Below are 14,215 nucleotides of genomic sequence, written 5' to 3' on the forward strand. Positions count from 1 at the left end.
TCGACTGGCGTCGCAGCATGCATTGGCAGGAGTATATGAGGCGAATGGACAGGTAACGGAGGCAGTGACACTGCTGGAGGAGGTGGTGCGAATTAAAGGGCAATCACTGGCAGAGGATCATCCTGATCGACTGGCGTCGCAGCACGCATTGGCACTCGCATATGAGGCGAATGGACAGGTAACGGAGGCGATGACACTGCTAGAGAAGGTGGTGCGGATTAAAGGGCAATCACTAGCGGAGGATCATCCCTCTCGACTGGTGTCGCGGCACGCATTGGCAATCGCATATGAGGCGAATGGACAGGTGAAGGAGGCAGTGACACTGCTGGAGGAGGTGGTGCGGATTGAAGGGCAAACACTCACGGAGGATGATCCTAGTCGACTGGCATCGCAGCATGCATTGGCAGAAGCGTATTGGGAGAATGGACAGGTAAAGGAGGCAGTGACAATGCTGGAGGAGGTGGTTCAGATTCGAGAGCAGACACTGGCCGAGGATCATCCTGACCGACTGGCATCGCAGCACAATCTAGCCATCATGTTGTGGAGTTTGGGCCAACATTCTGCAGGTCTGCAGTTGATGAGGCATGTCGTGGACATTCGTCAACGAGTGCTCGACCCCAATCATCCCCGTCGCAAGGTGTCTGAGGGATGGTTGCAACGCTTCGAAGACGAAAGTTCTGAATCTGGGGAAGTTGCTGTTGAATAGGCTGTGCTGCGGGAACTTCCGCCGACGACGTCTTTACAACTCAATTACTTCAAGTCTACCATGCAAGGAGCACATGGAGGCTGGGGTTATCTAACTGATCGTAGTGCCGAGCGCTCCTACCGAGTGGGTGAGCAGTGTTTAAAAGCAAAGGGCGGCCGTTTGAGGCACGGGGGTAATCTCGGCGTCGGTTTACTCGGAATGAGAGCATCACTTGTTAGTCGAGCCCTCTGACGAGGTACTCTTTGGCCTTGATATGGGCTGGACTAAACCGGCGGGCTCGAAGCGGGCGCAATGACTATGATTGCGTGCAACTCACAGAACCAGTTTGGCAAGGGTTATATTTGTGTTGCACAGTACGCAACCTACTTGCTGACATTGCAGGACTTTGCCCTCATACGAGGTGATTCACTACCTACGCCATGTATTCACGCACCGCTCTCTTCTTCGCTCCTCCTGTCAGCGCCTGAGCAGCAGTGTCGTTCGGTGTGGCATCGCCGAAACCACACCCTCCATCTCTGGTTTGAGCAATAATGGCGCCGGCGCATTTGCCGCTATTGAAGCCACAGCATCCCGAAGCACAGTCCGCGTCGCTCAAGCACTGCCCGGTGATGAACTGTTTGCCAGCACCATTGCCGACGTTGGCTGCTCCTGGAATGCTGCTGTCGATGGATGCTGCGGCAGCCTGTGTTGGCGACGGCGCAGATGCGCCACCGGTGCCATTGCTGCCAGTGTTGCCGTTGCTACCTCCTGCAGAGCCACCTGCGGCACCCGTGGCGGCAGCGGCAGCCCCAGCGCCGGCACCACCTGTAAGAGCCTGAGCGGCGTTGCTGTTGGGAGAGGCGTCGCCGAAGCCACATCCACCGTCACGAGTTTGGGCAATCACCGCGCCGGCACAGAGTCCGCTGTTGAAACCACAACATCCCGAGGCGCAGTCGGCGTCGCTTGTGCATTGACCCGTGATGAACTGTTTGCCCGCTCCGTTGCCCACGTTGGCAGCCCCGGGGAGGTTACTGTTGACGGCCGCAGAAGCACCGGTTCCGCTGCCACTTCCACTCGCGCCACTGCCACCACCAGCTGAAGCGGACGCAGGTGTCGTCGCCATTGGAGCGCCGCCGGTCAGTGCGTTGGCGGCGTTGGCGTTGGGAGAGGGGTCGCCGAAGCCGCATCCTCCATCACGTTCTTGCGCGACCACTGGTCCGGCGCACTTCCCGGAGTTGAAGCCGCAGCATCCAGAGGCGCAGTCGGCGTCGGACGTGCAAGGCCCGGTGATGAATTGTGTGCCAGCACCAAGAACGAAGGTTGTGACTGTACGGGCGAGAAAATGTTAGTCTCTTTTTTTCTGACGAGGGTAGTGCTGGTCGCGGCACACTTACAACTTAGGAACAGGAGCACGATGGCCAAGGTCTTTGAGATGGAGTTGTTGGTGGCCATGTTTTGGTGGTTGGAAGAAAAAAAGCAACTGATCCCGCAGTTGTGAAAGAAAAGGATGCTCGTAGAAACAGGTCTTCAAGACGGGAAATGAATGAAATAATGAGACGCCCCAACGATGCAGAGAAGGAGAGACACAAGAACAGAAGATGTGGTTGATGTGAAGCGTCAAAAAGAATAACTCACCTCATGACTAGGTAGGGACCACGTCGTATTTGAAGGAACCTGCTTTGCTTTGCTTTGCTTGTTGATGCCTTGCATCATTGCCTTGCAGACTCCCTTTTTTGTCCCTGGCCCCCGCTTGGGGGCGGTGGTGCTCAACACATCAAAATTCCACGCGGAGGGAGTCGAGGTGGACTGAATGGATGTGATAAAATTTCTCTCGATCACGCATCTCCAGAATGATCTACGCGATGCAACCTCCAGATCCAATGGCCAAGCGAGCGGCCTCGAGTTTCAAACGAGGCGCTCCGAGGGTGACACTGCAGCCTGATAAGAGTGTCGCAGGTGGTTTGACTTGGTCAGGGGCCCTGTGGGGATGCGACGTTTGATTGGCCGTGGTCGTTCGTGGCGACCCCGGACTCCGAGGCATCAACCGTCGCAGATGTCACAGACTCACAGGGCGACTCGCTTCGCGTTTGACCTTTTCGTTTCACCTGGTCGACGACTTTCGGATTGCTGCGCGAACGGGATGATGCTACATTGCCATCTTGATGTCACTGTTTCTGTGGCCAGGAGAGATCGTCGGTCCCGACAAAAGGGGTCGTCCAGCTGTCCGCCGCAGGGTTTTGGAAATCGGGTTGAATGGCCACAACCAGATTATTTTGCATCTTCTCCAAATTATCGTGACTGATGGGCCGAACTTCCCAGTGATGATGACGTGAGCTGGCCCATGGAAATGCGGCATTTCATGAGGTATGTGGCTGACCGCGCTTCCGACTTACAGTATGAGTCTCAAACGAGTACGAGTACGAGTACGAGTACGAGCAATGTCGCCTGTGATACACGCTGTAAAACTGTGACAGCATCGCTCAAGCAAGAACCAAAATTCCAGAGTATTGCTCAGAATTATTAGCTACTTACTAAGTTACTACCAATGGGATCGAAAGTCCCCCTATGTCACTCCCTGGCCATCGTAACCCACTGAACCTACCTCGAGATCGTATCCTGTCTGTCTCTCCAACCTCTTTGGCGGCTCAAGAGGAGAACTACCTTCCTGCCTGCTCACTCGCCTCTGGACGTTACAAGAGGGTGTTCTCGCCAAAAGGCATCTGCGCTGTTGTTTGCACAGGGGTCGTCAAACGGGTGGACACAAACAAAAACCAACTCCACCGCACGAAAGGGATTGCTCAGGTGGGCGCTTTAGACCAGCCTCCTAGGAGTCGGAGCCTCGCGCCAGCTGATACAGGCCAAATCTGTTTCCCTCCGGATCGGTCGCGTTGATGTAGAAACCACTGTCTGCCTGGGCCGTCTTCGGCAGGACCGTCTTACCGCCGAGCTCATGGACGCGAGATTCAGTCTGGTGATTTTGGATCTTTTGTATCAGCGTCTGCCCGCTCAAGGTACGGAAACAAGAAAAGGATTTATCTTGCCTTTTCAAGGGATTCGACCATGTGATAGACGGTGACGCCCGAGCCCAAGATGTGGGTCGCGCTCGGTCCGCAACTGTCGGGCATCTTGACAAGGCCGCCGCCCAGTCCTAAAAGCAGGCGATCGGTCAAGGAATTATTCACAGCTATGGCGAGGCCCGAATGAATGCTTTTTCCCTCACCTTTGGGATCCTTGAATTGGAATGTAGCCACCTGATGGCCAGGGTCTGCGGGGCCGGATGTCCATGTCCACGTAGGGAACAGGTTACTGTAGAACGTCTGTGTCAGGCGCCCCCGCCACCGTTAGCAAAAGGAGGGACCGCGCGATCGAGGCGCCCAACGGGTCGGTCCTTTGGGAAAACTTACTTTGAGCTTCTCAATGTCGCGGGCAGGAATCTCAACCCAACATGGAGAGCCCTCCGCGGGTGGGCTCCAGGCATTTGCTTCAGAAGACATGCTGCGGTCAAGGAAGTAACGAGATGTAGACAGAGAAGCGCTGTGTTTGTCAAAGTAAATGGTGGATTGACAGTGATAATTGAGGAGAGTAATCTGAAGCGGCAGGATGTCAAGAGAGAAAGAACGAAAAAACAACGGAACGAAAGAGAAGGTTCGCTCTCTTTTTATACACTTCGAGACGAGACCAAGAACCACAGCCCATCTTGGAGACGCCCTCATTCCCACAAGAATCGGCGAAGCTTGGGACAGGCAGTATTTCCCGTCTTACTCTTACACGAACTCAGACAGGGTTTTGAGACAAATGTGGCAGCGAACGCGTCCGATCCCATTCGCCCTGTCACGACCGTGGCGCGATAGCACATGACACTCAACCCCGCAGTTTTTTGAGTTACAAGTCCCTTTCCTGTCTGAAGAAACAGTGATTGGACACCGACGGAGGAATATTTCGCCCTTTCGCATGGAACCAACGCATTTCTGCCTAAAGTCAAATCAAGCCACACCCCCCCGGTCCAGTAAAGTGCCTATCACCAACGAAGGAGGAGTCATTCCGATCGCCAATGTACTGTAAGTAGTTGATTCGATCAGTAGCGAGACGTTCCGAGGTACGAATACGAGAACTGAGCGATGACGAGGGGTTGGCGCCCTCAGACAAGGCAGCACAACCCTTTTCTCAGAGTTCCATTCTTTCAATCACCAAGGGGATTCTCATACCCTTTTCACAATCCAACACTCCCAATCCGCCGTCGAATAGCCTACACCGTGCCGTGGCACAACAACTCTCGACAAAAGCGCTGATGAATCTGGTGGATTAGTACCAGCGATGATGTTGGTTGGGCGGTGTGATGAACAAACACCTCCCCCACGACTGGCTGTGGATGTTTGTCTACGCCGGCTGATGGTTCAGGGTGTTATTTCATCGAAGAGAGTGCAGGGCCGGTGTGGAGCATTCATTCGGTGGAGACCGATGATGCTCAATTTGTTACCAATGCAGCTCCTCGCATCCTTTTTTTTTTTTCTTGTCACTATCTACAGTCGTGCAGTTGCGGACTTGGGAAGAGAAAAGCCTTTAAGCTGCGCGTGCATCTTCGCTGCATCTTCCTCAGGTGAACTGTCAATAAGGTGTAGAAGTTTCTTGCATGTGGCGTCCAAAGTTGCTACCCTTCGTTTGTTATGGGCCATTTTCAACCCGGGATCGTCCGGGACAGGGCGCTTGAATGTCTCCAGGCGGCAAGTTTCCAACCAAGAAGCGGTTCGGGGCTGTTTGAGCCAGCGCATTGCGTTCAAATTAGACTGGAGCATGGCGAGAGGGTAACCCATCGGCTCGTTGGGTATGGGGACTGGTCGGCAAAGCTCGTTCTTGAGCCTTTCTTCTTCTCCGTAGGTTGCCTCAACGTGAGCAATCATTGCTGCACTGAAAACCTGCTGGCACTGTTGGACGGGCTGAAGTGTGATGTTGTTCTTTCGGAAAATGGTCACGGGGGCGAGTTTGGGAACCGCTGTAGCAGAGCAGTCAACATAGAGTGTGTCCGGGATGGGTTTGTAGCTACCATGCTCTAGGGTCACTTCTTCCCTTGTGATACTGGTAACATGGCCTTTACGGACAACAGATTTGATCTCCCTGAGCGCGTCAAACTCAAGACGTGACACTGTGGCGCAATGAAACATGGTGGGGACCACCTTGTCATCGAGCTGAAGGAGGAGTTCTTTGGCCACCTGACGTCGGAGAAAATCTCCCACCGACGAGGCGGCCATAATTGATTCACCCGTACTTTTGACAAAGGCTTGGACTTGGGCAGAAAACTGAGAACCGGGCTGAAATGTAGCACGGTCCAAGAGGTATGAATCGCGTGGTCTGATCCAGGTGATTTGAGAGGCGTTGATACCATTCTCAAGGAGCCACAGGCAAGCGTCCATGCTTGTCTTTCCGCCTCCGACAACAGTATAGGCTTCGTATCCACGGGCGACACCAGAAAGATCATTGGGCGCTACGATGTCGACCTGGCTGGAGACGTCATAGGGAGGCGGTCGCATTGATGGAACAACAGTTTGGCTATAAGTTGCATCCACAACGCAACACTCTGTGTCATTCGCCGTGACACGGTACGTTTTCCCTGTCAGGATGGAGCGAAACCTGCCTTCGCCGATGTAATCGCACTTGGGGAAGTATTGTACACGTCCTGACGCCAGGAATGTCTTCTTCATGACCCTCTCGAAGTAGGCACAAACGTCGTCGCGAGATGAGCAGTCAGCGAGGCCCTTGTTCCAGCCGAACTCCTCGATCCCGTCGTGTTCGAGCCGCGTCGAGTTCACGCCGTAAGCAGCAGCTGGTTGATGTAGCCGGACAAACTGATAAGCAGTCGTCCAGTGGCCGCCAGGACGAGCATAACGATCGACCATGACGATTGTTTTCCTACTGCTCTCGGTGAGAAGTGTGTCGACGAAAGCCATCCCCATGGCCCCGGCGCCAACCACAAGGTAATCGGCAGTGGTGGCCTGGTCCATATTTTTGTAGAGCGGATGGTGCTGATCAGCGCAGACACGACGATCAACATACACCTGTTAAGAGAACAGCAGATGATTGACAAGAAACATCTCTCTGCGGCTGGGCTCTGGTGAGATATTTCTGGGCAAAGCGGGCAAGCCAGGAATTGATGAACTGATTGAGACACAGAATGCCGGTTGGTTACAGCAAGATGAGCTGAGGGAAGCTGGCCCAGCCGGGCCTAAAAGCTGACGTTGGGCCGGACGCGGCCAGCCAGAGTGAAAGCGGCGCGAAGGTCACGTGGGCTGGAAGGCGTGGATGGGCGTCGAGATTCCCGCCACAAACACCATGGACTCCATGGAAGACCAACAAGGAGGAGTGCTTTCTGTGGAGAGAAACAGGAGTTTCGGGGTCGGAATCTCGACATGATGACTTTCCATTTCCATCTCTGGACCTGAGCGTGGCCCTGAGATTCGCTGCTTCAACCTGAGTGTTACAAACCGGCCTGACCGCAGGCCGCAGCGGACTTACAAACATCGCCATGTATTTGGCAACCACATCGATGTCTCTGAATCAGTCACTGTCAATTTCACAGCTAAGTAGGCCGACATCGAGGGCTTCAATCACTATCGAGACTTTTGCAACTAGTCTGCCCCTGCCAACCTCAACACAGGGCTTTCTCCTACAAGTGTTATGCAACGCTTAGTTCTAGGCGATGGTTGGGAGCCAAATGGGATGTCTTGACGAGTCTGACCTCCCTCTCTAGGAGGGAGATCTCTATCTATTATATAGGCAAAAGGAGCGTACTTTCTCTCTCCGAGGGAGGGCTTTCTCGCCGCCGAACAGCGCGCCGCCTGGAGCCATCCGCCGTCATCGGGCGGCGTTCTATCGGGCGACGTTCTGGACGGAGAGAAATCCTCCTTGTGAAGGCCGAGAATATAGTCATATATAGCGAAATCCAGTGAATTGATGGTGTTGCAAAAGTTGTAAGGGATGTGAGAGCGTCGGCGTTTCGCCGGACGCGCTAGATGCTAGGCGTGAGTATTTGACTTGTAGTTTCACTACTAGCAATCAGAAAGAACAGATCATGCGCTCGAGGAAAGTACTTTGACGCTCAACCGTTTCCTTCAAGTCGTTAACCAGTTGGGCCAGTTTCTGGAGCATTGCTCCTCTTTGTTCTTCATCTTCCTCATCATCTTGGGATTCGATATCATAAAAGGAGAACTGGGTGGCCGGGGCGAGGCGTGTCGATCGATGTATTGGCCGCTGAGCCGACGCTCCCGTCTTCAACTTCTCTCGGACCTTCGCGGTTGGTACAATCTTGCGTCTTCCTCTTGGGGCGAGTTGAGGCTGCGCTGGGTTCGAGGTGTTGGACGCACGGCATAGATGTTATGGTAATGGTTGACCTTGACATCGGACTTTCCCGGCGCGAAAGCCCCCTCAGCGTTCAGCTCCTGCAGGGACTTTCTTGGGGGCCTGTCGACGTGTGTCCGTCTCTCAAAGTCTACGCACTTTTCAGTCGGGGTTTGACTTACTTCATCGTTTTTACTGTTAGCTCTTCCTCTATTTCCTACACAGTACTCTACGCATTAAATCGTACATCGCGCCCGCAACCACCGAACTTGTCGACCTCTAATTGATTGCCCTCAACCGTCAGAGGCTGAAGATGCTGCAGCATTTCGCCGTTGACCCAGCGCATCTCTCGGGCAATCTTAGGAAACCTATTGCCGAGTAAACTCTCCGATGAATACTCCGTACCCTCCTCGTAGCGAAAACTGTCAACTGGTCATCCGTTGTCGGAGGACCTGCCCGGCGCTTAGGCACCCCAAGGGCGGGATAGTCAATTCTCTATGGTCAACGTGCGGCCCAAACACATCAGATAATCTTATCAATCAAATCAACTAGTTGACTTTTACGTATGGCAAAGAGAGAGAAAGTTTGATCTAATCAGAAAAAATCTTGATCAAGAAAGTATCTTATCAGGAAGGATTTTTAATCTAATCTTCCAATCGGCAGTTGTGTGCTGATTTGCTACAAGCATTCCGCGACTTACTCTACTCGCCACGACTGTGGGCAATCGACCTCAGCTTGGAACAGTCATTTCTTCTTCGTGTCAAGCCTTGCCAACCCTGTGCCAATTCGACTTTAATCTTGACTAAGCACGCACACAGTACTTGGCAACGACGAAGATGAGTCGTGATGCAGGCTAATGTCGTAATTCCTCTCTATCAAGGACAAGCAAGGGTAGCTTAGACCATGTTTACAGCTGTACGCAGAGCCATTCTCTCCATACTCCCCCGGTCTCGGGCGACTGGGGACGCCTCCAGGAAGCGCCGTGTTAAGTTATGTAGCACGAGTTTGGGCACGTCTTCCTTGTGGAGCACTGACGGGTTCCGTGTCCAAGGATTCTCTCTCTTCGCGTTCGTTTCTTCCCCTGCTTTGTCTAGCGCAGCCGACGAGGACCGGGTGTGGAGACACATTATATGCAACCATGCCATCTGGGAGAAGAAAATTTGAAGGCAGGCATATTCGAAGTTGAGTGCTAGGAGGGGGCAGAGATATAAAGGGTATGTGGTACACCGCGATTTTTAATGGTAAGCGAGCGTCAAATTGCATAATTTGGTTACCCCTTCCAAGGAAAACATTTAACATTATGAAGTCCTCGCGGTTGATATTCTATGCTCTGCTTGCCCTGCCTGGGACCTCCATGGGCAGCAAGACAGCGTGCGCCAATGCATGTCAAGCTGTTGCGGGAGACCTTGTGTTCACCAGCACAAAAGACATGACCGACTACTACGCCGAGCAATGCGTCGAAGCCCTCCGAGATGAGACCCTTTTCGTATGCATGAGAAGCTACTGTACGGATAAAGAAGTCGAAGCTGGAATCGCGTACTATATTGATTACTGCCAAAAATACGGATCGGTCGACTTGTTACCCTACTCCATCATTGATAACATCACCACTGCTGAAGTGCAGAAGTGGCCTCAGATCGAGCCACTCGACCTGCTTCAATCACATGTCTACGAAACTCCCGTTTACATTACCGGACCACTATTTCAGCTCTCCCTCCGGACTATGGTGAGTAACAAACCTACCCTGCCACGTCCTAGAGGCCTCGTTCAGAATCTAAATTGCCGGGTCAGGTCGAATGGGATAATTCACTGACACACCGTGCAAATTATGGGTGAGCTGTGCTCCATCCCCACCCCTCTCCCTTCCAAAGCACGTTCAAGCGACTTACTGAGACACCAAAAAAGATACGCCATGTTTGGTTTCTTTGGCATTGTTATCCTCATCGGAGCCGTCGCACGCCTCATCAACCTCGTTCAAATCCGCCTGAGCGGCCAAAGTCTCCAAGGCACCACTACAACTTCCAAGATTTCTGGCTTACAGCGACTGGCGAAGCGGTACATCACCACACCTGCACTGGTCTCGTATCGAGCAGCAGAACCTGTTGGCTGGTGCACTGTTCCTCCTCGGCTACAATCTGTTACCATTGCGGCATTCGTCATCGTCAATGTGGTTCTCTGCTGCGTAGAGTACCGTGTTTTCAAGTACAATCTCTAGTATGTTAATTTCGACTTGCCCAGGATCACAAAAATGCTTACTAGTATTGTGCAGTTGGCCCAGCATTCCTACACAGCTGTGGCGATATATAGCTGATCGGACTGGGGTGATTTCTTTGGCAAACTTGGTCCTCATCTGGGCATTTGGTACCAGAAACAATGTTTTGATCTGGCTTACCGGTTGGAACTTTTCCACATTCAACCAATTCCACCGCTGGGCCGCTCGTGTGGCGACCATTGAGGCCATCTTACACAGTATTGGCTACACGGTCCTTGAGTTTAGGAGTAAGTCACACCGTGCTCCGCTTAGCTGTAAAGTCATGGCGATATCCTGACGCTTCCAAGGTGGTGGTAAGGAGGAATACTACGCCCAATGGTCCGAACAATATTGGTGGATGGGTGCCGTTGTGAGTATCTCCCGATGCCTGATGGGATGCCTGCAGATGGAGCTGACTCATAGCTTCAGGCCACCGTCACCATGAGCTTACTCGTCGGGGCCTCCATTCTTCCAGTGCGGAAGTACGTCTACGATGCGTTCCTGATGATTCATATCGTGCTAGCGCTTCTGACCCTTGTTGCCATGTTCTAGTAAGTCTAACTCCTTTCCCTAGCGTTTGTGGGGATTCATCAATCATTAACACTAGTCCTAGTCATGTTAAGATCATGGACGGAGAGTACAATCCTTACATATGGGCGTGTGTGGCGGTGTGGTCGTTCGACCGGGCCCTGCGAATTGGCCGGATTGCCCTTCTCAACCGGACGTCTTTCAGGGCCACGGCAAAGTATAATCCAGAGTCAGATGTTGTCCGCATCGAAGTACCCGTCAGGATAGCTGGAGCGCGGCCCAGTCCTGGCACATACTACTATTTGTACTGCATCCATGGGGCAAAGTTCTGGGAAAGTCATCCTTTTACCCTCGCAGCATGGAACACGCAAAAAGATGCCACCGCGGCGGGCAACGGAACACTGTCATTCATCGTGCGGCCTCACGATGGCTTCACGGCCCGATTGCGGAATTACTTGGTGTCGAGACAGGACAAGGAAGACGGCACGCTGTCGTCGGAAAAGAGTCTCCGTGTTGCCATCGAGGGTCCATACGGTCCCGGTCATAACGTAGAGGCTTACGACTCTGCCTTGTTTATCATCGGCGGGATGGGTATCACGGTGGCGCTTGCGTATATCCAGGCCCTTTGTGAGAAACTCACGTCGCAACGAACCTTGAAGCTGCGGAAACTCTACCTCGTGTGGTCAGTCCGCAATATTGAGTTATTTCGCGACGTGTACGAGCGGGAGTTGTCACATCATCTCGCCGCCGTTCGCTCCCACACTGGCGGCTTCGACTTGCAAATCGCTCTGTATCTGACGAGACAATCGGCCAAGATGGCTGTCGACAATGTAAACGTCAAGAAGCTCATGTTGACCGCCAACGAGAAAGCGATCGGTCCTCTGACTGTCCCCGCGCCTGGCAACGACAACGCGGTGGTCGCCGCCGCGGACCGGACCGACACGCCACCGTCTTTGTCGAGCAGCTCTCCCCCTGCAACACCTTCCAAAGGCTTTGGCAATGAGGATGACCCTGTCAAAGCTACCAAGCTCGCTCCTAGTATTAGTGTCTTTGAAAACCGCCCACGGGTGCAGGACATCATCGCGGCCGGCGCGCAAGAATGTCGGCCAGCGGGAGGAAAACTGGCCGTCGTCTGCTGCGGCCCTGCCAGCTTGGCCGATGACACCCGTGCCGCGGTCGTCAAAGCTTTGGGAGAAAAGGACGCTCAGATCGACTTTTTCCCCGAATTTTTCAACTGGTGAAGTAGGCGTGTGCCGTACTTTAGCAGAACACTTATTCACCCCTGATTAAGGTGTCGTTGAAGGCACCTAAGGGAAAGCCCATTGTTGGTCGGGGGCAACATTTAGGCAGCACGCTATGGCCACTAGTTAGGGCTTGCTATGATGCGACGCAGCCACTGCAATCCGGAGGCGCCATCTCCCTGATTGGACTGCGCGCCGAGGCACCTCTATTCCTTCTTGCTAACTGATGATCGGTATTACGCACACAGACCTTTGCATTACGCACAAGGCTGAAAAAGTTTCCTAACTAGGCAATTTCACCGAGCCTTGTAAAACGCATAGGGCTCCAAGTTGGCCACCTTAACCAGTCTATTTCCATGGCATATAAAACGTTCTCTATGATGCCTGTGATGCAGGATCCTATTCTCTGCGATGCCGGCGGGAAATGACCTACTAGTTAGTTATATGGGGACGGATTTAGACTAGTTTCATAGCTTGTTGCATCTCGCGGATCCATTTGCCGCGATCCAAATGACGAGTTCACATCGCTATTTGGCACATTCTAGTTGACAGGTTCTAGTCGTCATTAAGACGTCCTTAGGATGGCCAGTTTAGACGTTCCTCGTCGTCCTCGGCGACCTCCGCGGCCTCTATTCGTCGTCGTCGTCGGCCGCGGAGACTGTTGGTGGTGTTGCTGGAGTGGTTGATCTCACTGTCCGCGGGGTTGTCTGTTGATTTACTCTCTCCCACTCACTCAGCATTCGCCGAGCGCCATTTAGTTTATGTTTATGGTGAGGAATGACAATTGAAGGTTGCGTAACGTCGTAATATCTATACTGAGGGATGCCAGCACGCTCAATCCGCTAGCAAACGTCAAAGTCATCAAGTCTCAGTATGAATAATGTCTAAGACGTCATCGGAAATATCGTCGAGAACGAAGGGGGTAGATTCATCGTTAATTGGCGCATTAACACTCTCGCTATCCGACAAACTTGCGAATTCCTCAGCGTCCAACTCTTGCTCGATGCTCCGGGCATACAATTCGGTCTGCAATTGTGTTTCGGCGGCAAGACCATATAGATCAAGCATTGTTTCATCTATTTTGAGTACTCCAGCGTGAAACTTGACCGGTTGGCGGTGTGATAGAATGTGTTGTAAAATGGGAGTGTTGGTGGCGTTGTATGAGGAATGCTGTGATGATGCAGGAGTAAACAAGAGTAACACGGTATCACATGAACAACAGCCTTGTTCGTACTAATAATTACCGGACTGGGAGGTCATGGCCTTGTGCGTAATACCGGTCGCCCAAAAACGTCGCCGTCGCAGTTTCGGGATCGAGTGCCCAGCAACACGATCCTTTCACCAGAACATTTTGCGCCGTTGGTAACTGCGACGACGCTCTGGCCTTTCGCGGCGCTCGGCGTGATACCATGGCCTGAAAGTCTCTTATCATGTCACGAAAGCGACGTAACACTTCTTCTCTCGAGCCTGATGACCTTCCCTCTCCGAAATGCCAGGACTTGAGACACGTCCACAATGATTGGGACGACTCGGACGACTCGGATGAGGATCTTGACGAGATTCCCTATGTCGGCGAATACACTGGGAAGACTGGGGCATTTCCAGCCTTAGGTGGCGAGGACGATGAACTCTTCTATGGCCTATCTGCGGATGGAATTAATTATCTCCGTATAGTTCGATATATTGTTATATTCTATGGCGTTCTTATCTCGCTAAGACTTTAGATATCAGCTCTTGCCTTCTCCTGGATACGCGCTAATTATGATATACTAGGTCCGAAGCCAAAGGAGGTCCTTATATCTTGGCGGCGCCGAAAGAGAACCTAGTAAATATATCTAAAGTAGCGAGAGAAGGGGGATATTGCTATAATGAGGTATATACTAAGGTTATAAAGGCTTTTATCACCAGCTCAATAGTGTTTCCTCTAGTCTAGTAGTATTATTATAATTTATCGCTTACTTAATTTCGATTAGTGTAACTTTTAACGAAGTTTCTCTTTATAGCTTTGAGAAAATCTTAAGAAGAGACAAATCTCGTCGAGTCCTTGAGGTGTCATGGTCAGGGCAGAGGAGTCGAAGGCGACTCTCGTTCTCGAAGAGCGGGACATCTCGCTTGCTGGTGCTGAAGGGGGACTGTTTTTGGTCCCCATTAATGGTTATATATTTGCGTGGGGCATGGAAC

At 52.3% G+C, this 14,215-nt stretch overlaps 6 protein-coding genes across 6 annotated transcripts; 3 read left to right on the forward strand and 3 right to left on the reverse strand.

Moving 5' to 3' along the window:
• Nucleotides 1-190: 190 nt before the first annotated feature.
• PV08_07025 (uncharacterized protein) lies at nucleotides 191-706 on the forward strand (the record flags this gene model as incomplete). The annotated part of the gene is made up of 1 exon (XM_016381357.1): nucleotides 191-706. One exon carries the CDS (start codon nucleotides 191-193, stop codon nucleotides 704-706), a length of 516 nt encoding a protein of 171 aa, XP_016234459.1.
• A 412-nt stretch (nucleotides 707-1,118) lies between these two features.
• PV08_07026 (uncharacterized protein) lies at nucleotides 1,119-2,137 on the reverse strand (the record flags this gene model as incomplete). Its single annotated transcript, XM_016381358.1, has 2 exons — nucleotides 1,119-2,011; nucleotides 2,080-2,137. The coding sequence occupies 2 exons, from the start codon at nucleotides 2,135-2,137 to the stop codon at nucleotides 1,119-1,121; spliced, it is 951 nt and encodes a 316-aa protein (XP_016234460.1).
• A 1,580-nt stretch (nucleotides 2,138-3,717) lies between these two features.
• PV08_07027 (uncharacterized protein) lies at nucleotides 3,718-4,179 on the reverse strand (the record flags this gene model as incomplete). Its single annotated transcript, XM_016381359.1, has 2 exons — nucleotides 3,718-4,002; nucleotides 4,090-4,179. 2 exons carry the CDS (start codon nucleotides 4,177-4,179, stop codon nucleotides 3,718-3,720), a joined length of 375 nt encoding a protein of 124 aa, XP_016234461.1.
• A 1,026-nt stretch (nucleotides 4,180-5,205) lies between these two features.
• Nucleotides 5,206-6,681, reverse strand: PV08_07028 (uncharacterized protein; the record flags this gene model as incomplete). Its single annotated transcript, XM_016381360.1, has 1 exon — nucleotides 5,206-6,681. One exon carries the CDS (start codon nucleotides 6,679-6,681, stop codon nucleotides 5,206-5,208), a length of 1,476 nt encoding a protein of 491 aa, XP_016234462.1.
• Nucleotides 6,682-9,314: 2,633 nt separating this feature from the next.
• On the forward strand, nucleotides 9,315-12,034 carry PV08_07029 (uncharacterized protein; the record flags this gene model as incomplete). Its single annotated transcript, XM_016381361.1, has 7 exons — nucleotides 9,315-9,740; nucleotides 9,806-9,846; nucleotides 9,920-10,228; nucleotides 10,284-10,513; nucleotides 10,574-10,635; nucleotides 10,695-10,816; nucleotides 10,879-12,034. 7 exons carry the CDS (start codon nucleotides 9,315-9,317, stop codon nucleotides 12,032-12,034), a joined length of 2,346 nt encoding a protein of 781 aa, XP_016234463.1.
• A 1,430-nt stretch (nucleotides 12,035-13,464) lies between these two features.
• Nucleotides 13,465-13,758, forward strand: PV08_07030 (uncharacterized protein; the record flags this gene model as incomplete). The annotated part of the gene is made up of 1 exon (XM_016381362.1): nucleotides 13,465-13,758. The coding sequence occupies one exon, from the start codon at nucleotides 13,465-13,467 to the stop codon at nucleotides 13,756-13,758; it is 294 nt and encodes a 97-aa protein (XP_016234464.1).
• Between the last annotated feature and the right edge of the window lie 457 nt (nucleotides 13,759-14,215).

The sequence above is a fragment of the Exophiala spinifera genome (assembly GCF_000836115.1).
Source record: "Exophiala spinifera strain CBS 89968 unplaced genomic scaffold supercont1.5, whole genome shotgun sequence".
NCBI lineage: Eukaryota > Fungi > Ascomycota > Eurotiomycetes > Chaetothyriales > Herpotrichiellaceae > Exophiala > Exophiala spinifera.